The sequence below is a fragment of the Pantherophis guttatus genome, chromosome 9 (assembly GCF_059756535.1).
Source record: "Pantherophis guttatus breed Tessera chromosome 9, ASM5975653v1, whole genome shotgun sequence".
Taxonomy (NCBI): domain Eukaryota; kingdom Metazoa; phylum Chordata; class Lepidosauria; order Squamata; family Colubridae; genus Pantherophis; species Pantherophis guttatus.
This window is the reverse complement of record NC_142071.1, coordinates 15,145,442-15,166,511: the sequence shown is the minus strand read 5'-3', so window position 1 is coordinate 15,166,511 and position 21,070 is coordinate 15,145,442. Positions and strand designations below refer to the sequence as shown.

General features: G+C 41.6%; 1 protein-coding gene across 1 annotated transcript in view; it reads left to right on the top strand.

The window, feature by feature from the left end:
- SLC18A1 (solute carrier family 18 member A1) overlaps positions 1 to 19,398 on the top strand; it is a 29,874-nt gene extending 10,476 nt beyond the window's left edge. The window contains exons 11-16 of the mRNA XM_034436903.3: positions 9,492 to 9,570; positions 10,557 to 10,608; positions 15,919 to 15,982; positions 16,358 to 16,477; positions 17,492 to 17,625; positions 18,415 to 19,398. Coding sequence (XP_034292794.1) covers positions 9,492 to 9,570; positions 10,557 to 10,608; positions 15,919 to 15,982; positions 16,358 to 16,477; positions 17,492 to 17,625; positions 18,415 to 18,528 — 563 coding nt within the window. The 3' untranslated portion in view covers positions 18,529 to 19,398. The remainder of the gene's footprint in view (positions 1 to 9,491; positions 9,571 to 10,556; positions 10,609 to 15,918; positions 15,983 to 16,357; positions 16,478 to 17,491; positions 17,626 to 18,414) is intronic.
- The last annotated feature ends 1,672 nt before the right edge of the window (positions 19,399 to 21,070 follow it).

Below are 21,070 nucleotides of genomic sequence, written 5' to 3'. Positions count from 1 at the left end.
TCCATTGCTATGCCCACATTTCCAGCACTGTGAGGATGTCCCGGGGAATATTTTAGCTAATCTTGCTGGAGATATGTGCCATCGATAAACCATCTTATAAATATTCTCTTTATAAGAGGATGCCATAGTTAATTTTAAATTTTTAAGCCAAATCTCCTCCCATTTTTGAAGATCCAATGAATAACCCATATTTCGCCCCAAAGCAATCATGGAGTCTTTAACGACTTCCTCCCCTGCTTTCAATGATAATAGGTAAGAATAGCATTTCAATAAGACTTTCCTGTCATTACCTAATAAGATTTTATCCAATTCCTGTTTTCCATGATATATCCCTACACTCTCCTGATCTTTCTTCCACCTTGAGTGTATTTGGGTGTAGGCCCACCAGTCTATGTCTCCAACCTCAGTTGTTCCCGTGTCTTCAGCCTGTCCCGAGTATCCAAAATATCTTCATAGGTCAAGACCTTCTCTCCTTTATATAATGTCGGGTATACCAGGGCCTCCTGAATCGAGATCCAACATGGTATCTTCAGATACAACTTTCTCCTAAGTTTTTTCCAGGTATCCCCTAGGATCTTACATAAATAATGATTCCGAAAATACCTCGGTTGGGCTGACTGTCCTGGCCATAAAAAGTGGTACCATGTTGAAGGCCGTAACCTTCTGCCGCCAATAGCCGCCTCCTTTTCAGGGCAGTCCAGTCCTTCACCCATATCAGAATGGCTGCTTGATGGTAAAGCTCCCAATTTGGGAGTCCAAATCCCCCTCTAATTTTAGGTTCCTGCATCATCCTGAGCTTAATCCTTGATTTTTTACTTTGCCAAATAAATTTAGAAATAACTCTGTTCAAGGGGTTGAAGAATTCCCTATCCAAACTTACCGTGGCAGTTTGGAACAAAAACAACCATTTGGGGAGAGCGTACATTTTGACGGCAGCAATCCTTCCCATAAGTGATAGCTGTAAATTTTTCCACCTCTCCAAATCTCTAACTGTCTGGTTATAAAGGGGAACATAATTATCTTCCTTTACCGATGAACACCTTGCTGTCAGCCAAATTCCCAAATATTTTATTCTATTAGTTATCTGCATCCCCAGGAGTCCCTCCAACTGACTTCTCTGCTTCTGCATCATGTTTTTAACTAATATTTTCATTTTTTCCTCGTTAATTAGTAATCCTGCTACTCTCCCAAAATCCCTAAGTACCTGTAATAGCTTCAGTCCTGATTCTGATGGATCCTCCAGGATGAAAACTAGATCATCCGCATATGCTTGAGCTTTCACCTCCTGGTGCCTAACCCTCATTCCTCTTATTTCCGTGTTCCTCCTAACCTCCCTAAGCAATGGTTCTAGTGTTAGCACAAATAATAGCAGAGAGAGTGGACAACCCTGCCGTGTACCCCTACCAATCCAAATCTTCTCTGTTTCCTCCCCATTGATTAATACTTTTGCTATCTGTTCATGGTAGATTGCTTGCACTGCTCCCATGAACCTCTCACCGAAATCCATATATTTCATCGGAGAAATCATAAAGTCCCAGCTCATTCTGAATGCCTTTTGGGCGTCAACAAAAATCAAGGATAACTGTTTGTCCGGACAATTTTCATAATACTCTAAAATATTCATCACCATTCTCATATTATCACGTAGCTGTTGGTTGGGCAGGAATCCATTCTGATCTGGGTGTATAAATTGGTTAAGGAAATGTCCAAGTCTCGCGGCCAGAAGTGCCGTAAATATTTTATAGTCCAAATTAAGCAATGAAATTGGTCTGTAATTTTTAATAAGTGTCAAATCAATGCCTTCCTTCAGTAGAATAGATATATAGGCCTCTGACCAAGATGCCGGTATTTGGGAATCTTTCATCACCCCATTAAATAGTTCCACCGTGTGCTTACCCAGCACCTCAAAACTCATCTTGTATAATTCTACAGGTAATCCATCCATCCCTGGTGTCTTCCTATTCGCTTGTTTTCCCATAATCAATTCTACCTCACCCTCAGTAATTTCTGCGTTAAGCAATTGTTTCATTGTCCCAGTAATTTTTGGCAAGTCTGTCCTCTCTAAATATGTCCAAATATCTTGCTCCCCTTCTTCACCCCTTTTATACAGCTAAGTAAAAAATTCTTGCACCACCCTTCTCTTACCTTTCATGTTAACATGCAACCTTCCACCCTTATCTTTTAACCCTTCTATTCTTCGATTTTCTCTCTCCTTTCTTAGGCGATAGGCTAACCACTTCCCTGGCTTATTGGCATTCTCCAAATGATTTTGCTTTGCCCATTTTATTTTATTGGCTAATTCTTCCTGATCCAACAGCCTAATTTGATGTTGCCAAAAATTCCTCTCTTCTATCCAATTTCCAGTTTCCTGACCCCTTTGCATTGCCTTTTCAGCTTTTTGTAAACTGCTCAGGAAGGCTTCCCTCTGCTTTCTTTGAGTCTTACATTTGCCCGCCAAATATTTAATCGCCAGTCCCCTCATCACTGCTTTGGCTGTATCCCAAGTATTATATATTGAGGTGTCTTCCTTTTTATTTTCATTTTTAAAAAGCCGCATCTCCTTCTTGAACATATTTATAAATTCTTCCTCTTTCAAAATCCCTACATTCATTCTCCATCTATTCCTTTTTTGGCCCAATATTTTCCAAGTCAACATTAAAGGGTTATGGTCGGCCCATTCATTAGCACCAATTTCTACCTCTGAGGTTATCTCATTCAAGTCAGGAGACATCCAAATCATATCAATACGTGACCATGAATGATGCCTGGGGGAGAAGTAGGTATATTGTTTCCTTCCAGGGTTCTGTAACCTCCAGACATCATATATACAAAATTCCTCTCTTATATTCTCACATATCCTTGGTAGCACCCTCTTCACATCTCTCCCTCCTCCTTTCCTTTTCCCCAGGACATAATCTTTGGCCTTATCTATAACAGCATTATAGCACCCAGCAGGCAAATATATTCATATTCCATTTCTGCGAATTTGTTATATAAATTTTCATAAAAGGTCCTTTGGTTACAGTTGGGGGCATAAATACAAACTAATAGACACTTCCGCTGACCAATCTCCAATTCCACCATTAATACCTTCCTGATCTGCGAATACTTCCTTGGCCACCAAATGATGCTGCACATAAATCACCACTCCTCTTTTTTTTTTTTTTGATCAGCTAATGAGGTAAATTTTTTACCTAATCTAGAATTTTCTAATAAGTTATCTTGAGACTTTTTTATATGCATCTCTTGTAGACAAATAATATCATATTTACATTTTCTTAATTTATTCATTATCTTTTTTCTTTTAATAGGAGCATTTAAATCATTAATGTTTACCGATAGCAAGCGTACATTTTCTCCCATCCCTTTCCTCCTAGTCAGCCCTTACTTTCCCGCTGTTTGGACTTTTTTCATCTGTCTTGTCTCTCTTTGTGCCGTCACTGTTCCTCTTCTTCCTCAGTTCTCCTTTCCATTCTTTCTCTCACTTTTACCTTCACCAGTTCTCATATTATCCTCTTCCTGAGACTTCTCCAAACTTCTACTTTCTACCTCCTCCTCCATAGCCAAACCCACCATATTAAGTGTTCTGTCCCTGTCTCACACACGCACACAAACAGTCAGCCAAGGGTTAAATAAAACTTGCAGACAATAAATTCCTTCGATAACAGGATTGGCAGCAACCCAGTAGCTGCTTGCCAAGAACAAGAACAGAGGGAGGTGTTCCTCCTCCATCAGATAAACCAAAACAAATACACAAAGTCAAAGAATTTTCAAGTCCAGTCCGTATTAAATCCAAGGCAGGCAGATAATGTTGTTTCAAAGATACAATGTGACTCACTAGTAGTTAGTTTTGTCCGTCACAGAGTCTGAATGGCCACCTTACCCCCCTTTTATCCCATGGGGTGTGGTCCAGTGACTCAGCTTAATCTCTGGCATGCCTTCTTTTCTGCTGCGTGCACTTGTCTCTCCGACACTGGCGTGGATCCAGCCAAGACTTATCTCTGTCACGTCCGACTGTTCAGAGATACCTGGCTCCTGGCCAATCTCTTCTCCCTCGGGAGACACCTGAGGCATTGCCAGAGAGGAGGGTCCTGGAGAGGGAGGCCTGGCCAACTCCTCTCCTTCACCTTTGGAGTCTTCTCCCTCTGATAAGACGGGCTCAGGAGTCGGAGTCACAACATTAAGTTGTTGTTCAAAAAACTCTTTCGCGTCCTGCAAGTTCCCTATTCTGATTTGTCTATCTCACCAAGTCACCAGCAATCCTTCTGGTAGGAGCCAACGGTAGGGGGTTGCATTCTTCCTCAAATGTAAAGTGAGGAATTGGTACCTCCTTCTTTGCTCTCTGACCCATCTCGGAATTTGCTTTAGGATTGTCACTTGGTGGCTCCTATAAGTAATAGTCTGATCTCTCGTGCGTTGGAAAAATTCCTCGCATAGGGCCTTCTTATTAAAACGCACATGAACTTCATGAGGGAGATTGTGCCTCCGGTGACGTCACTGCAATGGATGGCTGGAAAGAGTGAAAGCTCTATATCCAGCTTTCCCTTTTCTACAAACGGCGGCTTTAGTTAGCCATCGCAAACCACATAGAAGTTTGCGAAGGAGAGAGGATACCAAGGCATGTGTGGAGGTGGCATCTTCCACACACTGAAGAAACCCCCCGGGGTGCCTTTGTAGGAAGAGGCGGCAGAATGCCTCTCCGAAGTAGTGACTGATCCTCTTGGAAAGGAAAGCCAATCTGTCACAGTGTAAACTATTGGACTGAGATTGCTGTGCTGAGTGAGTGGAAGAGAAGAGAACAATACTAGCCTCTTTGAACTGTATTGGCCAAGTGAAAGTGAGCGGCTGGAGTGGAGCGAAGACTGGCCATTTTTTACTTTTGTGGTGTGGAGCCAGCTGTTTTTTTTGGGGGAACAGTGGCAGTGGAGTGATTGGAGTTAGCCGTGGTTATTTCCTTTTGGCTTCTTATTTGAGACTCTCTTGAGATTTCTCTGTTTAAAGAGCTCCTGGTGCGTGCTGGACTGAGGGATACATAGTGACTTGACATTTTTCCCTTTCGCTTTCTGATCGTTATTGTTGGAGTTGTCTACAACTGGAAGAGTTCTTTTTCCACCTTGTGGCTGAAACTGGTACAGCAGGGAAGAGAAAATCTGAGTCACTGAGAAAGAGAATTAACTGGCTTGTGTTGGAAATAGTTTTTTAAGGGTTATAGCCTATGCTGATTTGGAAGAAATTCTGGCGTGACCCAGAAATGTCCACAACGTCTACGGTTACTAAAGTGAATAAGAAGACCCTGGCTTTCCCTGCACCTGCATCTCCATTGGCTTCAACAAGATCTGCTGAAGATATGTCATCGGTTGGAAAGTCTTCCTCTATACAGGCTTTCCAAGCTATGCTCCAGACTATCCAGGATTCGATGACCAAGAATCAGGAAATGAAGTTTAGGAATTTCGAAGACTTGAGAACGGATGTTAAGAGTGAGATGGGAGGAGTCAGAGAAGAGGTTAAGCAAATTTATTTATTTTATTTATTTTTTAAAAATGTTTTATAAAATTTGTATGCTGCCCTATCTCCAAGGACTCAGGGCAGCTCACAACAACAGTTGACCAAGCGACTGTTAAAAACAACGAATATACATAAAAATCAAGAATTTTTAAAAAAAAATTTTTTAAAATATACTACCCGATCAGTCCAGGCCGGGGGACATAAATAGCCAGGTTTTCAATTCACAGCGGAAGGTGTGAAGGTCAGGGGCCAACTGGAGCCCCAAGGGAAATTGATTCCAAAGGGTGGGGGCACTCACAGAGAAGGCTCTACCCCTAGGAGTCGCCAGCCGACATTGTCTAGCCGATCTAGCCGATGGGTGAGAGGCTTGGAGAACTGCAACAGGCAATAATTTAACAGGAGGAAAGGATGTGGGAGGTGGAGACAAGGACAGAAAGGTGTGAACAACGGATAGATGGATGGGAAAAAAACAAGTGATGCCTAACAGGGTGCTTGAAGACGAGATCATCTTTCTCGAGATGGAAAAATCCTCCTTTTTTCTTAGGCTCCAGAACGTGGCAGAAGATAAGGGAGAAAGACTGGACGAGATCGTGGGGGAGATGGTAGCAGGAGCCCTGGAAGTAGACAGAGCCTCAATACAATGTGATATCGACAAAGTATTCAGGGTGTTCACTAGTTACACAAAGAGGCACTGTATTGTATTTTTGATGCATCAGTTTTGAATAAGTTGGAAGAATCATAAATTTTTTCCTGTATGAAACAGGCTCAAAATGGGACCTGTTCATGCAGATTGGCTGTTAGCCTCACCTGGAAAAGAAATGCTATTGTAAATTTCCTGTTTGGGCTGCAGCCTTGCCCAAACCACAGTGATCTTTCTAATGCTTGTATGGATTTGTATGTCTCTCAGCTTTATTCCTAGTCTCATATCTGTCTGCCTTATCATTCAGTGTCATCTTGGCAGCAGCACCTGTAGGCTCATGCGTGCTGATGCATATGAGTAATGCAATATTAAATTTTTTAAAAAGGTCTTTCTTTATTTATTAATGAAAACTGATACAGTCGAGAGAGAAAGAAAAAGAAAGAGTGAAATGTGGGCCTATGGTTACTGAAGAGTTCCCTACTGATTAAGGAAAAAGCTTCTTTAGAGGCAGAGAGTTGGTGATTCAGCATACAGCAATTATGTGCCACCACAGAGATGGAATAATGAGATGAAATAACTGTGTTGTTCTGTAAAAGGCACTGAAATTGAATTTATGGAAGACTAATGCTCTCAATGACACTTTCTGCCACAATTGAATTGCTACCTTGGCTTAGCCAAGTGACTGAGGGTTGCTAATCAGTTTAAAGGCTGGCTAAAACTAAGCAGCCAGGAGAAACTCTTGATAAGACGGAGGGTCTTTGAGGATGACTTGCCACCTTCTTTATGCCTTTCTGAAAAAACAGCAAGGGGGAGATGGGTGAAGTTGTTATCAAGAGGATGGCAAATATAGGGATGATGATGGTGAAGTGGTGCCCACTCTGAGACTGGAGACACATCAATGCAAGACAAATTCTCCACAATCTTTCTAGACCTGTGCTACCCTAGTTTTGGAATATTGTCCCATTACTTATTTCCTATATCCATTCTCCTTATTTTTATATCCCTTGATATTTGCTTTGCTTCACTTGTGCATGGCACCTTTGTTTTATCCTGAATGCCTTTGGTAGAATCTACATTGATTTTCTTTTTAAAAAAAATGCAAACAATAAATATGTGGATCCCCAAGTAGTAGGAATCTGAGCAGTTCCTCTGGTCATTACCAGAAGGAACATTCTGTGCAGTACATTAATCATCTAAGGTAGTGATGGTTAACGTTTTTGGTGCTGAGTGCCCAAGACGCACGCGCATGCCCGAACCCCCAAAATGCAATGTGAGTGCCCCCTGCGCATGCGTCCCAGCCCCCATGCATAACCCCCCCACATGCACCCCGGCCCCCGCACCCCCCTTTTAGCTTCCAGGTTGGTGCAGGAGGCTTTTCAGGCCCAAACCCCCTGTGCCTGATTTTGGGCTTGGAAAGCCTCCTGCACCAACCTGGAAGCCAAAATGGGGGGTGCGGGGGCCGGGGTGCATGTGGGGGGTTTATGCATGGGGGCCAGGATGCATGCACAGGGGGTGCTCACATTGCATTTTGGGGGTTCGGGCATGCGCGTGCGTCTTGGGCACTCAGCACCAAAAAGGTTAGCACTCAGCACCCTATGCCCCATTTCGCGGCAGAGACCCGAAATCCAGCTGGCTGGCGGGAGGAGCATGCACATGCACAGTGGAGCTGGGCTGGACCGGTGGCTGGTGTGCCCGTAGAGAGGGCTCTGCATGCCATCTGTGGCATGAGTGCCATAGGTTTGCCATTATGGATCTAAGGATTGCTGATAAAACCGGTATTTCAGGACCTTGGAGAGCTCTAAAATGATAACTTGCATTCACAAAATATAGCAGAAATTTAAAGTGTCTATGCTGGAGTCTATCCTAGCTTGTTCTCCCAGGTGCTTCCCTCTTCCTGAATAGACCTGGGGTGGGGGAAATGGAGCAATGCTTTGATCTTGAGCCAAATGGCACACTTATTTATTTATTTGATTTATAAAACTGTCCATCTCATAGCAGTGACCCTAAGTCACTGACACATCACCAAAGACACATCACCAATAGAAACTCTTGGCTCTTGTCTACCACTTGTCATTGTTTCTTGCACAGATGTTCAAATCCTTGCTTTGTCACTATATTCACTGAGTGACCCTGAGCCACATTTTCTTTCTTAGTCAATTCTAATCTACCAAGTAAAGATGAAGATAAAATGAAAATTGAACCAGGATGAATTTCATGGAAAAAGGAAAGCCAAAACATGTATTAGTTTTGCTTAACAATTGAAACAGCAATGGATGAGATCCAGATTTAATGTCATTTAGAGCAGACTAATAAAAAAAAAAACCCATCTCCACATGGCTCAGATTATGATTTTTTTAATGGATGGGGAAGTTAAGAATTGCACTTCAACACCATTTCAGCTATAAAAGAATCATATTTCATTTCATATTCAAGGATCCCCAACCCACAATTATAAATATTAGAACACTTTTGTTTGTTTCTTTAATAAAAAACCTTATAATTATATACAATGGATCTTCAATATGCAATATAAATACATTGAAAAGATATGCTACAAAATCAGGTTGACACTATTGGCTGAAATTTACACACTGAGTAGTTTGAACAATTAATACTTTTTTTTTTTAATTTGCTCAACCTGCTGTTTCTTAGCAAAATGAAAAGAATGTAAATTTCCCCAGAGGACCTGCAAAACAAGTAAAATTCTATAGGAAATTAAACAAAGTTTCTATAAACCAATTCTGTCATTTTCAGGCAAACAGAGATGCTTGCTGGTGATAACATATGTCATATGCAGGAGAATAAATTAATGATAAGCAACAGCCTGTCAAATATTTGCTTTTGGTTCAATTATAACTGCAAAGCAAATTATTCTTTGATTGGTGCAGCATGTAAAGTAGAAATGAGGGAGGAAGGGATGGGCTTAATATAGAGTAGGTCAATGCCTGCAAGGACCTGACCATGAAACTTGTTTTGAATACAATGAATTTTATGAAGCACTAGATAAATTTTGTAGTTCAGCCAGGAAGTAGCTATTTCTTAGCAACTGGATGCTGCCTCTAAAGATTGAGTTGAATTATCATGCTTAGTATCTTTTGTTAGAACTGAGCTCCATACATTGTCTACTTTCAACTGAACACTGAGTTTCTTTATAGGACAACCTGGAGTGACACTCTGGTTCCTTATTTTTGTTGAAGAATATGTCTTTCTTTTGCATTCGACTAATTTGTGTACAGACACATAAACTCACACATACACAATAGGATTCTAAGCAAAGGCTCAGGAGGGACTTCTGTCCTTGGAAATGGTGTGCCTTCCTTTCAGATGGTTTTCTTTTGTTTTACAGGTGTAGCTTTTCTGCCCGCCAGTATCTCTTATCTAATTGGGACCAATCTCTTTGGGATACTGGCCAATAAAATGGGGCGGTAAGTAGAGAAGTTCAAAAATTTTTTGAATGTTGAAGTATTGTGAATTATTGTTGCTGTCAGATCCCTAACATGATATTGCCATTCAAATGGAGGGAGGGGGGAGCATGGGGATAAGCTATATTTTATAACCTTTTTCCTGGCATCTAAGTGCCCTGCAGTATTCTCACCTTTTTTGGAATGTAATAAGGAGGGAGGGCCATGTGGATTGTTTCAGTTTGCTGAAGGTGGAAGAAGATCCTGGGAATGGCTCTTTATCTGTTTCTCAAGACGGCCATTACAATAAACATCTTCACACCTTTGGATTGGTTAAATCCACATTCGGATAGGAGGGAGGGATTCTAAAGCCCTATTTCTAACTGTGTAGTTTGGGAAGGAATTTAGAGTCTGCTTTGCCTGTTCTGCTATCACTTCTTTTCAATAAAAGGTTCCTTTTGAAATACCATGTTACAAAAGTCTATATACTTTCTTGGGAAAGGAGGAGAGGCAGATCCTTACAGTTGCATCTTAGATGGTGTTGTCATGAAGAAGGGAGTGATTCTTGGGAGTGTTTCCTTTGTGATGTACAGGAGAAAAAAAATCAGGATTTAACTCTATCTATCTATCATCTATCTATCTATCTATCTATCTATCTATCTATCTATCTATCTATCTATCTATCTATCTATCTATCTATCTATCTATCTATCATCTATCATCTCCATCCATTCCTAACCCTTATCTATCTATCCTTCCCTTATATATCTATCCTGCATTCTTTAGCTTACTGCAGTAAAAGATCTACCTACCTACCTACTGTACCTACCTACCTATTGGTTAGAATTCCACAGAGATTTATTGCAGGTATTTTAGGACACTTCTGACAGGGGAATCTATTGCTAATTTCTGCAAAGAAAGGTGTCCCAGTATTGATGGCTTTATTGAATTTGCAAGATGAAACTTTCAAACAGCCTTCAATATTGTTTGTTCATTGCTTTTCTTGGCAGCTGGCTGTGTTCATTGATTGGGATGATGGTCATAGGAGTCAGCCTCCTTTGTGTGAGTATGACAACACATTGCATAACCCAAAATTGGAGAAACCAAGCAAAAAGTCTTAATTCCAGCTTAATATCTGCCAACCTTGTTGCAGGTAGCACAGGAATTTCAAAGACGATATGGAGGTGGCAGCCTGCATCCTAACAGAATTTTATGAGAAAAGATATATACTAGTAAACAATGGCAAAACATGGGAAAATTTAAAAGTGAAGAAAAATTTTTTTTCACATTCTTTCACCCATTTCTTGTGTGATTTTCCCATCCTATGTCACCAGTTTCTTCTCTGGACCTTCATGGTTCTAGTCTAGTGAACTCCTTCAAATTAACTAGAATCTGACCTGGTTAGGACATAAACCTAGCTAAGCAACCACGTTTTATTCTCCTTAGTGTCTTATGCAAATCAACTCATTATAGTTTAGAAACCATGATTTATTGTGTACTCCAGTTAGTTTGATTAAACCATGACTAAACAAATCATATCTTGGTGTGATGTGCCAGGAGATCCTCAGGACCAGGGGTGAGATGCTACCAGTTCAGACTGGTTCAGCTGAACCGTAGCGACGGCAGCGTGAGGCTCCACCCACCTGCCCGGTCGTCGTTACTTCCTGGTTTTAACCAGGAAGTAACCTGTTTTTTATCCTCTGTGCATGCATAGAAGGGTTTGCGCATGCGCAGAGGGTGCATGCATGGTGCGTGCACTTCTGAACTGGTAGGGAAGGTAAGTAGATTTCACCCCTGCTCAGGACTGATAGAAAAGTACATTTTGAGGGTTTTTTAAGAGGTTTTAAGGATTGGAGCTGACTTCACCTCATTCTGTCTAATGATTGAATGTTTATTTATTTATATTTATTTATTAAATTTTTATACCGCCCTTCTCCCGAAGGACTCAGGGCAGTGCACAGCCAAAAAATAAAACCAACAAATATATAAAAGTTAAAAAACAGTTTAAAAAACATATTAAATAATCTGGCTGCCACGTGTTAAAAACAGAAACAACCCGTTAAAATTTAGTATTTAGGCCAGCCCAGCTTGATGAAATAATAGCGTCTTGAGGGCCTGGCAAAAAGTGCGTAGGTCAGGGATCATACGTATCTCCGGGGGCAATTCATTCCCCACAGAGAAGGCTCTCCCCCTGGAAGTCACCAGTCAGCATTGTTTGACCGACGGCACCCTGAGGAGTCCCTCTCTGTATTGACTGGTGGGAGGTTATCGGTGGCAGAAGGCGATCTTGTAAGTACCCAGGTCCTAAGCCATGGAGCGCTTTAAAGATGGTAACCAGCACCTTGAATCGCACCTGGAAGACCACTGGGAGCCAGTGCAGCTCGCGCAGGAGAGGTGTTACATGGGTGCGCCATGTCGCTCCCATAATCACCCACGCGGCCTCATTGTGGACCAGCTGGAACCTCCGAGTGCTCTTCAAGGGGAGCCCCAGGTAGAGAGCATTATAGTAGTCCAGACGGGAAATGACGAGGGCATGAGTGACCATGCGCAAGGCGTCCCGGTCCAGAAAGGGACGCAACTGGTAAATCAGACGAACCTGATAAAAAGCCCCCCTGGCCACAGCCGTCACATGATCTTCTAAGGACAGCCGTGCATCCAGGAGGATGCCCAAGTTACGAGCCCTCTCTGAGGGGCCCAAGATCTCACCCCCAATAGTCAGCGATGGAACCAGCTGGCTATACCGGTACACCGGAAACCACAGCCACTCGGTCTTGGAGGGGTTAAGTCTGAGCCTGTTTCTCCCCATCCAGATCCGCATGGCCTCCAGGCACCGGGACATCACGTCAAGGGCATCATTGGGGTGGTCCGGGGTGGAGATGTACAGCTGAGTATCATCAGCGTACTGGTGGAACTTCACCCCAAAACCACGGATGATCTCACCCAGCGGCTTCACATAAATGTTGAACAGGAGGGGCGAGAGGACCGACCCTTGCAGCACCCCACAAACAAGGTGCCTTGGGGTCGACCTCTGTCCCCCTGCCAACACAGACTGCGTGTGGTCAGAGAGGAAGGAGAAGAACCACCGCAACATGGTGCCCCCCACTCCTAACCCCTTCAACCGGTGCAGCATGATACCATGGTGGATGGTATCAAAAGCCGCTGAGAGATCCAATAGGACCAGGACACAGGAACAACCCCTGTCCCGAGCCCTCCAGAGATCATCAACAAATGCGACCAATGCCGTTTCCATGCTGTACCCCGGCCTGAAGCCCAACTGGTACGGATCTAGATAGACAGCTTCATCCAGGTACTGGGGGAGTTGTTGTGCCACCACACTCTCAACAACCTTCGCCACATGTTGTATCAATATTTCTGCTGCCAGGGTTCCAACTGATGAACCCAAGGAGGCAAGCACTGTTGAGACAATCCAATCTCTTAATGCAAAACTTTATTGGCTACATCATTTCAGCACAGATTGAAACCAAAACCAGTTCTACTTCATTCCCATGGTTTTAGCATAGTTAAAGAATAGTTTCTTCCTCCCCCCTCCATTAGTGCAGGTCACATTGTCCAATTAGACGTCTAGGTATTGTTATTTATTTGTTTATTTGTTTATTTATTTATTTATTGGTTCGATTTATATGCCGCCCTTTTCCGGAGACTTAGGGCGACTTATAATGCGTTAAGCAATAGCCTTCATACTTTTGTATATACCTGCTTAGTAGGGCTTTTGCCCCCCCCAAAGCGGTGTTCTTTTTTATACAAAGCCAGCTTATTGCCCCCACAAACCAGGTCCTCATTTTACCTACCTTGAAAGGATGGAAGCCTGAGTCAACCTTGAGCCTGGTGAGATTTGAACTTGCAGTAATTGCAGGCAGCTGGTGTTACTTAACAGTGCTTTAGTCTGCTGCGCCACCAAGGCTCTTAACCTTGTTATGGTCCTTGTCCAGGTCCTTGCCGACCATCTGGTTAGATGACCTTGGTTCCCATGTCACAATTTCTTCTTGTCATCTGGAACTGGCATTCCAAACCTAGTTTTTCCTCCTCCCTGGTTCTGTGGCAAGCTGAGAAGCGAAAATGGCTGAAACAGCATAATCATGCTTTTTTTCCCATCAAGTTTTTATTTTTTATTTTTTTTTTAAATTATACATATCATTATGTGGATGGCGTGGTGTTTGAGTATCATACATTTCAATACAGATAAACATATTCATAATTATTACATTCCGTTTTCCTTATTCCATATTATTTACCCCATCTTTTACACAAAACTTTTATTTTCATATAAATATTAACAAGTATGCAATAACATCTAAATAGATATGCTTTAACGTCCACTGTATTATCTTTTGTTATAATTTCAATAGTATAACCCTCAAGTAGAAAAAAATAAGAAACTGTTTTCTTTTCTCCTGTACACATTCTCCTGTACACATTTCCCAATTTTACAATAACAATCCATCTCCTTTCCTCTTCTTTCTCCCCCCCTCTTCCCTTCTCCCCTCTCTTTCTCTCTACTTCCCTCTTTCCTTCTCCTCTTTTTCCCTCTACTTCCCTCTCTCCTTCTCTCCTTCTCCTCTCCCCTCTCCCCTCTCTATTTCTCCTTTCTCTTCTTCTCTGCTTCCTTCTCCTTCCCTTTCTATTTTTCTCCTCCCCTCCACTTCCCTCTCTTCTTTTCCCTCTCTACCATTATTCTTTCTTCCCTCCTCTCCTACTCCCTTCCACTCCACTCAATTTCCCTCTCTCTTTTTGTTGTTGTATATAATATTCCCAAGATCTACAGGATATGGTGCATTTTCCGCCGCGCGATAGCTGGAGCCTTTTTTTTTTACTTTTTTAAAGCAGTTTTTTACTACGTATTCGCCAGAGCCGGTAGTAAAAAAATGCTTTTAAAAAGTTTTCAAAAAGGTTCCCACACACTCCACAGCTGATCACCCCCCTGCACTGTTCTACTTATGTTCCCAAGCCTCCTTTTGGCACGCACTGTGCGTGAGTGCTCACAGCTCACATTTTGTGTGCATTGCGCATGCACATGCACAGTGCGCATTTGGCGCATGGCACACATGCGTGGCCAGCAAACCAGTTGTAAACCGGTTCAGATTTCACCACTGCCACAGCTGCTCGATGGCCTTCCTGGCCACATGGGAAGCACAAGATGGATATGTGCCTTGGGGCCTCCAGGGGGCTGGTGTTGATACAGGTGGTGGGCTCCTTCCCAATGGACGTCACTTCTGACTCTTTTTTGGCCAGATTTCACTCCCCCATGCCTCTTGTATTCCTTTATATCGAGTTCCACCACTGTCGCCAATCGATACCAGTCACGGATCCAGTTGGATATTCCCTGGGTCAAGCAGGTATGGAAGAGCTCCTGATTCAAGCCATCTCTAAAATGGTAGACCAGCAGCTGCTCCAGCCGGTGCCTCAGTTTCCCTGCAATTCTCCAGAACTCACAAATGTACTCCATTACCTGTCGTTTCTCTTGCCCGATGGTTTGCATCTCCTATTCGGCTAGCCAGATTTAGTGTGATCCTCAAATTTGGGTCTGAGCTCCACCAGAAAAGCATCAGCATTCCCTAATTCCAGTGTCCCTTTGTGGTGGAGCTCCAGCACCCAATCTGCTGCATCCCCTTCGAGATTAGTGACAATGACATTTACCATCGTTACCTTGTTAGGGTATGCCAGGGCGTATCGGTCTAGGTGTGCTCACACCTGATTTAGGAAGAAAGTTTCTTCTTTCTAGGGGAAATCAATGGGAACTCGGCTTTGGCTGCCTTTGGTGCTCTGCTCCATCAGAATTCTTCCTCTGCCTGGCAGAGTTCCCCAGGTGCCGTGCCCTCGTCCCGCACTATCTATCACTTGACTTTCTCCATTTGGGCTTTCGGGCAGGTTGCTATCGCCTGGGTTCCAAAATCTGCCTGGGCTGCCCTTGGGACTTCCTTTGCACTCCATCTCTGCGATCATCTCTGAGTCTTTGCACTCTTCCGGAGGTGACTGGACAGGCTGCTGGGACTCAGGGACCCAAATTTTGGTTTGTTTAGTTGGATTTTGGCAGAGCTGGTTTAATGTCAAGGTTCCAACAGACAAACCCAAGCAAGCAAGCACTGTTGAGACGAATGCAAAACTTTAATGCAAAACTTAATGCAAAACTTTATTGACTACATCATTTCAGCACAGCAGTTTTAGCATAGTTAAAGACTAGTTTCTTCACTCCCCCTCCATCTTCTGGAACTGGCATTCCAAACCTAGTTTTCCCTCCCCCTGGTTCTGTGGCAAGCTGAGAAGCGAAAATGGCTGCAACAGCATAATCACACTTTGAACTTGACACCTTAAGTTTTCATCAGAAATAACAGTCCTTTCTCTTGTGCACCATAGATTCCCCTGGCTCATAATATCTATGGACTCATTGGACCTAACAGTGGACTTGGTTTTGCCCTTGGTAAGATTTTCAAAGACTTGATAACCTGTGACAAACCAATACAGGACAGTTAATTTTACTAGGTACAGATGGAACTGAATTGTTGTAGAAAAGGAAGTGAAACCTTCCTGCAGTCAAGCCCAGCTGAGTAATTTTATAGGCACACTAATTCTTGGCAGAAGATTTTACTATGGGGTTGGGGAAGAGCCACTATTCTGAGGTTCAAAACTGAAGGGAGTACAATGTATATTTCAGATTGTTTGTGATGGCTATTTCATTCCAGATTTAGGGAATGCAAGCATATTTTGGAAGCATCATGGCTTGTTGTTCATGAAACATGAATGGGGGATGAAATGCTATTTCTTATCAGATTTTTATGTTTTATTTTGCGGATAGGCATGGTGGATTCATCAATGATGCCTATCATGGGATACTTGGTGGATCTTCGCCATACTTCTGTTTATGGCAGCGTCTATGCCATTGCTGATGTGGCTTTCTGTCTGGGCTTTGCTATTGGTATGGACTAATATGAATCATAATGATATAAATTACTTTTTTGTTTCATTCATTTGGTATGCTGGCAATTCCTAGAAGACTAATTGACTAATCGTATATTTACAAAAATAACATTTTTTAGCATGTGCATGACAGAAAAAGAACGAAAGCAAAAGCCAGATTTAGTTATGCTTCAAAGAGACTCATTCCAATCAACACAGAATGTTATCATGGATAACTTTTTTAAATGAATTTCAATCAGTCTATGCATGCATCATTAAGTCTTGGTCTAACTGGAGAGAGAGGGAGTGGGTGGGATGGATGTTTAGTTTGTTAGAAGTAAGTTTGTAAGTTTTGAATTGATAAGATGCAATTTTCTGGAAGACAGAGAAGTGGGAATTATTATGAATTAATTACTGTGTTTGTTACATCCTGACATTCATACAGGAATTGAAAGTGCTATCTTTCCTTCAATTTCCCCACACAAAAAAAGGCTGGGCAAAGAGGGAGTGATTGGGCTGAAGTCACCCATGTTGACCCCACGACTGAATCTCCTCTAATGAATGCTTAGTTCCTTGTCTCTCTATGAACAATGCTTAGTTCATTGTCTCTATATGAGAAGAACAGAAATGAAGGAGTGGAATCTTTACCAGCTGTTTGAAACATATGAATTCCTAAAAGAGATCTGCACTTCAGCACTTTTACAGCTCTTCCCAAATTGCTGATTCTTCTGGGCAGCGTATAGATGCTGCTGCTTGATTGCGGAATTTACTTTTTTAAAGATTGGTGATTCTTTTCTCAGAAAGAATCCTGAACTCTAAATCCACTCTTAGGTTTTTTAAAATCATTTTTTTTTCACATTTTAATTTTCTGCCCAAAAACAAGCCAATAAGTAACAACACTTGAAAACTATGCTGCGTTATAGAGAAACACATTTTAAAAGTAGAGAATCGCTGCACAGTCTTCCTTCACCGTCTTCATTGACTAAACTAAGGATAATTCTCCACAGTCAGAATAATGTATTGTTTTTGACAGGTCCTTCTACAGGGGGTGCTCTCATACGAGCCATTGGCTTCCCTTGGCTCATGGCCATCATTGCAGGGATCAACTTTGCATATGCGCCTCTGTGTTGGTTTCTACGAAGTCCCCCAGCCAAAGAGGAGAAGATTGTGAGTTTGAATAAAAATGGGGTGGTGATGGTTCTCTGGTGGTTGAACCCCAAGGGGAATAAAGAATATCCAAGGACAATATTATTAACTAATTTATTAATTGATTAACCATTCTTAATAATTTATTTTATTTTTAATTATTAATTATCTATTTAAAATTGATGTTAGGCCCATCCCAAGAATGGTGATAGAAGAATCTAGCCAAGTTTAGTTCTTTATTTGCTTACATTTTACAGAGAGAATCTCAACCTTTACCACTCTCATTGTAAAATCTCTTAGAGATTTTAAGGAATAGTTGTTTTAAATCCCTTCCTCTTTCCCTGATCCAGTTCTGGATCCTGTTGTGTCTTATCTCATCCACTGCCTCCTCAAATTGTGCTCCCTCCATCCAGGGAAACTGCCACCTCACTATGGCCCTTCATACCATCTTCCCCTTTGTAAACACAATCCCTCATACTTGGTTTTGCTTTTCCATTTGCAAAATACATCACAAATGATGACACACCTTTAATAACAATTGGGTTTTTTTCTGTGGTTTTGTTCACATTTTGTTTTCTTTCTTTCTTTTTTGAGCTGGCTGATGACTGTCCTAAAGCAAGAGCCTGAAGTTCAACTTTTTCTCAAATTGTTCTTCTTTGTGGGAGGGAGGGAGGGCAGGCTGAGGAAATAAGTGATTTTAGATACCATAACAGATCCTTTGAAAAACAAACTCTAGATTGATATTACCGGGGTGTAACAATGATGCTTATTATCATCTTTTGCTTCCCTTCTCCCTGTCTCCTCTCTCAGGCAATTCTAAGCCAGGAGTGTTCCATGCAGTTCAGAAGTTCCATCACTCAAAAGACCCTTCAAGAGTTCCCACTCACAGACAACAGCGATGAAGAAAACGAAACAGATTTCTAAAAAGAGGGATCCACTTTCCCCCTTCTTTCTCTCTTCCAAATCCTCTTCTATTAACTGTATCCTGTATTTTTCCCTGGCAAACTCCATTGCTGTAGCTTGTTGAATGACCAAAGAAGAAAAAACTCTGAGACATTTCTTTCAGAATGTTATGGCTGTAAGTTGTTTATTTAGGGAGTGATTTTCAGTTCTGAGAGGGAGGCGTACTGTACTGTAGGCCTTTCTACCCTCATCTCAGAACAATATTTGATAGAACTTTTTCTTAACACTCTTAGCTGCCTCACTGATTTTAATAGGAGCTTGCACAGCTTCCACATGATTGGCACTGTAGCAAAATATGCATTGCAGAAAGAGAAAAACTGCCCTCAAGTTGAGCTCAGCTTTTACATGTCCTTGGAATTTTCTCAGCAACAGTCTGAGATACATTTGTCCACTTCCCATCAATTCTGCAGCCCAACCCAGCTCCAAGCATTTATTGGCAGAGTGACAACTGTTATAGATTGTCATGATCTCTTAGTGAAAACAAATGGCTCATGATGTCATTGTGCAAAATATTAGGAGTGCAAAGTCTGACATTTTTGGCCTTCTCTCCTTCTCTTTTTATTTTTGATGAATGTATTTTATTCTCCTTATGCACACTGAGAGCATATACACCAAAGACAAATTCCTTGTGTGTCCAATCACACTTGGACAATAAAGAATTCTATTCTAATTCTATTCTATTACAGATGCCTGTGTATAAATGATGCTGGAAGCATACTTGAATGTTAGAGGCAGCATTTCTCTCATTCTCAAAAATTTTGTTTTACACAGATTTTGTGATATTTTGGGTAATCCCAATAAAGATATTTCTTAGTTATGTTTTCCTTCCCATCTTTACGTACGGTATAATTCTATTATTTATTTTTTACAGAATATGGTATATTCTACAAATGCATGTTTATGCCCTCTTGTGGATGAATTGATCAGCGCAGGTTCATCAAACCTATGTATGAGCTATTTGGTGAACTAACTTTTAATAAGCTTAAAACATGAATGCTCATCAAGTTGATGGAAAGCAAAGAAGGTATACTCAGAGGCACTCTTGTACATTAATTTTTTTGGACTGCTTGCATGTGGAGCAGGGAGGGAAATAACCATTATACTGTTTGTCCTGAAATTAAAAAAATACTTGTAATAAAATACGCTCAATCCTGTTGCCTTATGATTCATTTACCAATTTGGCTTGAGAAGTAGAGCAGCAGTAGAGATCTGAACAAGCAAAAGAGGTTGCAGACGATTAGAAAAGAGGAGAAATTGGAGAAAGGAGGATGCTGAAACCCTTTTAATTTTCTTGGCCTCTGCAACAAAAATTATGGTGAAAAGCTGCCCCTCTCAAAGACCTATAAGAAATTACATTTTTTTCCAGCACCAGAAAGGCTAGGTTTTCAATCCCAGAAAGGTGCTGGAGTGTTAGGAGGCAAAAGTCTTCAGGGGGTGGTAACTGATTAAGGTGTTTCAGGCAGTTGCAAAAACTGGCAGGTAGAGTACTAATCAACAAATTAAGGTCAACCATAAAGAATAATATTTGTGACACAGGTTTGAAATAGAATCTTTGCACTGATGATGTGACTTAGTTTGGATAATGAACGTTTGCAAGAAAATAACCAAGCTCAGAGAGCACCAAGGACCCCTTGAATTAAGGTCACTTACAGTATTAAAGTGCCTTATCACTAATTAAGAAAGATTTGCCCCTCAGAGAAAAGGCAGCTTGATATTCAAAAAGTTGGACAATGTTTGATTTTGAAGCTATACCTGCCGGATACATGGATTCTTTTTATCAGACAGTTAGTAACTCTAAGCAGGAGAAGCCACTGCAAGGATTTCTGCCATCCCCAGTGGCCAAACAAAGAAAGAGCATTGGGCCTCTCATGTTTCCTATGCAAAACATCCTTGTTTAGCAATTGCCTCATTTAGTGACCATTTACATTTATAATATTGATGAAAAGGTAACTTTATGACCAAACGTCCCTCTTACAACTTTCGCAGGACTCTAAAGCAAAGGAAAGCTGAAGTCAGATCATAAGCACAGAAGCGTTTTCACTTCATGACTTCTTTGCTTAATGACTGAGGCTGGTCACAATTGTCACAAAACAAGATTTATAATGGAAAGATGAAAGGTGAGTCAAGCTCCAATGCTGACTGCATAAACATCTCTATATAATATTCTTGCAAACAATATGGAAGTGGTGTGCTTTATTTCCACACACAACCCACCCCCAAACATGCATTTTGACTTCTCAACCATGGGATTTTTAAGATATGCTGTTTGTTCCTGAAATTAAAAAAAAACCCATCCAATTATACAATCCTAGATAGCTTTCTTCTCTGCCCAGTTTTGGAAGGCTTTGGATATCTCTTTTGCATCTTTCCAAGAACAAGCTCTATTCAGACATCCTCACTCCTAACCAGGAACATGAATGTGCCCCAGTCTGCTTTTTCCATCCATCTCTCTGAAGCGACTTTCAAGTAATGTTTTCATCTTATCCTGGCATAAAATTAACCC